Source organism: Prionailurus viverrinus, chromosome D1 (genome assembly GCF_022837055.1).
Source record: "Prionailurus viverrinus isolate Anna chromosome D1, UM_Priviv_1.0, whole genome shotgun sequence".
NCBI lineage: Eukaryota > Metazoa > Chordata > Mammalia > Carnivora > Felidae > Prionailurus > Prionailurus viverrinus.
The window spans coordinates 21129373-21132674 of NC_062570.1; the positions used below are offsets into that span (position 1 = coordinate 21129373).

Here is a 3302-nt window from a genome sequence, read left to right on the forward strand (position 1 = left end):
GAGAGACAGCGGCAGAGCATGAGCAGGGGAGGGGCAGAGAGAGAGGGAGACACAGAATCCGAAGCAGGCTCCAGGCTCTGAGCTGTCAGCACAGAGCCCGACGCGCGACTCGAACCCGTGAGCAGTGAGATCATAACCTGAGCGGAAGTCAGATGCTTAACAGACTGAGCCACCCAGGTGCCCCATTATCAGCATGCTTTAATATGTGCTACTAATTTAATCAAATTATTGCATATGAAATAAAAAGAATCACTTACTAAAACAAATGAGCATTCCACATACCTCTGAGCCATGGAACCTAGATCTTGGAGGTTAGACATCACCTAAGCAATCTTTCCATCTATAGATGAAGAGTTTGTGACTGAGACATTGATAAATGTCGCTTGGCCAAAGGGAGGGGGGAAAGTTCATGGCTGAGCTGAAGCTCAGTGGTGCTGATTTTCACTGGAATGATTTCCCCTCCCCATTTTGCTCCGGGGCTAGTCGTTTTCTTGGCAGGCACATTAAGAGTCACGACGCAGGTCAGGGGGTGGGCTGGAGACTCTCGGCAGCCTCCGCGCAGAAGTCTTTGCAGAGCCCGCTTGACCTCCTTGTTCCGCGGAGTGTAAATGAAAGGGGTGAGCGTGGGGGTGACGATTGTGTAGAAGACAGCAGGGGCCCCAGCCCCTGCCCCCGCGGAGCGAGGCTGCAGGTAGATGCATACAGGTGGCATGCAGTTCAGCAGCACCACGGTGAGGTGGGAGGTGCAGGTGGAGAAGGCACGCTGCCAGCCTTGGGCAGTGCGGACCCGCAGCACGGCCGCCACAATAAAGACGTCCGGTATGATGATGAAGGGAAGACACCTGCCGCCACAAGGCCGATGTTGGCAAGCGTGACGAGCTCACTGATGGTGGTGTCTGCGCAGGCCAGCTTCAGCACGGGGGGCATGTCACAGAAGAAGCCGGCGATGTGGAGAGGACCACAGTAGAGCAGGTGAAAGGTGAGGACGGTGTGGACGGCAGAGTGCTCAGCACCTATGGCCCAAGTGATCCCAGCCAGCCCTGCACACATCTGTCTGTTCATGGCCCCCTGGGTAGTGTAGGGGTTGGCAGATAGCTAGGTAGCGGTCGTAGGCCGCGAAGGCTTATAGAAAGCACTCAGTGCTGGCCAGGAAATGGAAGCAGTAAAGCTGAACCGCACAGCCCTCAGAGGAGATCACCTTCCCATGCACCGTCAGGAGGAGGCCTGCCATGACCTTGGGCACTGTCACTGTGGACAGACAGGCATCCAGGGAGGAGAGATGCCCCAGGAAGTGGTACATAGGGGAGCAGAGGTGAGGCTCAGAGCCCACAGTTATGAGAATGAGGAGATTCCCAGTCCAGGCGATGCTGTAGATGAGGAGGAAGAGAAGGAAGAAGAGGCCAGGATGTTCAGCTGTGTACATGAGACCCTCCAGGAAGAAGTGGCTCAGCACAGCCTGGTTGGGGGCCTCTGTCTCCATGGCATTCTCCTCACACACGGAGTGGCTACTTATCCCCTTTGCGACACAACTGTCACCAACAGACATAATCAACAGCCATTCCTCCTTCCTGAAATGTCATTAGCCCCTGGGCTATGTCAGCTTGGTCTTGCCCCATAAATGAGAGACAGACAGGCTTATTTTGTCCTTTGGACCTGTTCTGGTGTTTTCCGGCTGCTGCATATTTCAGTAGGGGACCCCCAATCTTTTTGAGGCACATAAAGGACTGTAACAATTATTTGGCGAAGTGCATTCCCTAAATAACACCAATATAAATATGGATTCGCAAATCTCACTCTTGTGGACCATATCTTTTTCGTGAATATTCCGGAACTGAGATGCCCTCACTCTCCTCATTTTCTCTGCCATATTGTGGAAGTAGATAAGCAGGATCTTATTGCCGTTGCCATCAGGGAGTTGTGTCCCATCTTCTGGGGATACTTGCTCAGAGTTTAGGTGCTGTTATGTCAGATGCGGGCCTAGTGGTTCAATCCGTTCCTCACCCAAGGAGAGCTCTTTGAATTATAGGTACCCACGGCCAATTCTCAAGTGTGTGGCAACGAAGCCTTAGAGAATAAGGACAAACTGTTAAGTACATTTCTTGTTATTCCTGTAAGTCGTTTCGGTCTTTTGGGAAATGTTTTCCTGTGACTTTATTGTTGAGTCTGGATTGAAATCTAAGAGTTTTCTTTGATTCTTTCCATCCTTTAACCTCCTAAACCTAATTAAGTGTTACTTTCTATGAAGATTTTCTTTATTTAAAAAGAAATGTTTTATATTTATTTTTCAGAGTGAGAGAGAGCATGCATGTGCGAGTGGGGGAGGGGCAGAGAGAGAGGGGACATAAGATCCAAAGTGAGCTCTGCACTGACAGCGGTGAGCCCCGATGAGGGGCTTGAACTCGCGAACTGTGAGATCATGACCTGAGCTGAAGTCAGACGCTCAACCAACTGAGCCACTCAGGCGCCCCTGATGATTTTTTTCTGAACTCCTGATTTCTACTGTATCTTCAATTCCCATGGACCTAACCCTGCATATGCCTATTTTACACCTAGATGTTCCCAATGATTTTTTGCCCCATCTCTCTCAGGTCTGGAATGTAGCAAATGGTCTGTATTCAGCTTCTTTGTCAGTCTTCTTACAGCAACATTGTTTAATTTCTCTCTCCTCCCCGCTGCCTCAGGCATAAAATATATCTGTCTGATATTCAAAATTATCTATACATTGCTTCCACTAGTATCAGAAAATCTTTATCTCCTGCAATCCCCTGAAGAAACCTCTCTCATCTAGGGATGCTGTTTGCCTCATCTTCTCTGCAATTTGCTCTAATCTCTCCCTGATCTCCTCACTGCCTTCCATTTTTGAACATGAATGAAATTCCTTTAATCTCTCACAAATTTACTCTCTGTAGTGAAGTTGGGACATTAATTCCTCTACAAGCCCTTTATGAATATTTTATCTCACACTGATTTATTCATACCTGAAATCTGTAGTGTTCATGGTAATTATGCATAAACACCCAAGCATGTGGTGCCTTGGACTACTTGGATGTTCCACGAGCATATGTCATGTCTTCCTAAGAGAAACACGCCTTCTCCAGTTTCCCATGAGCATTTTGGGGATTAAGCAGTGGAAATGTTAAGGAGCCAACAACTTTAGTTTGATTTTTATAAACTTAAGTTTAACTCCCTGGTCAGGCAGTTATTAGCTGAGAGAGAGGGATCATGGTACTTAATTTCTCTGTTCTTCCAGTTGTCAAATTAACAATGGGGACATCATTATTATTTTACTTAAATAAATTGTT

General features: G+C 47.9%; 1 protein-coding gene across 1 annotated transcript; it reads right to left on the bottom strand.

The window, feature by feature from the left end:
- Positions 1 to 340: 340 nt before the first annotated feature.
- LOC125177283 (olfactory receptor 10S1) lies at positions 341 to 1546 on the bottom strand. The gene is given in 3 exon segments (XM_047879453.1): positions 341 to 843; positions 846 to 1068; positions 1070 to 1546. Coding segments are annotated over 3 exon segments (1203 nt in total).
- Between the last annotated feature and the right edge of the window lie 1756 nt (positions 1547 to 3302).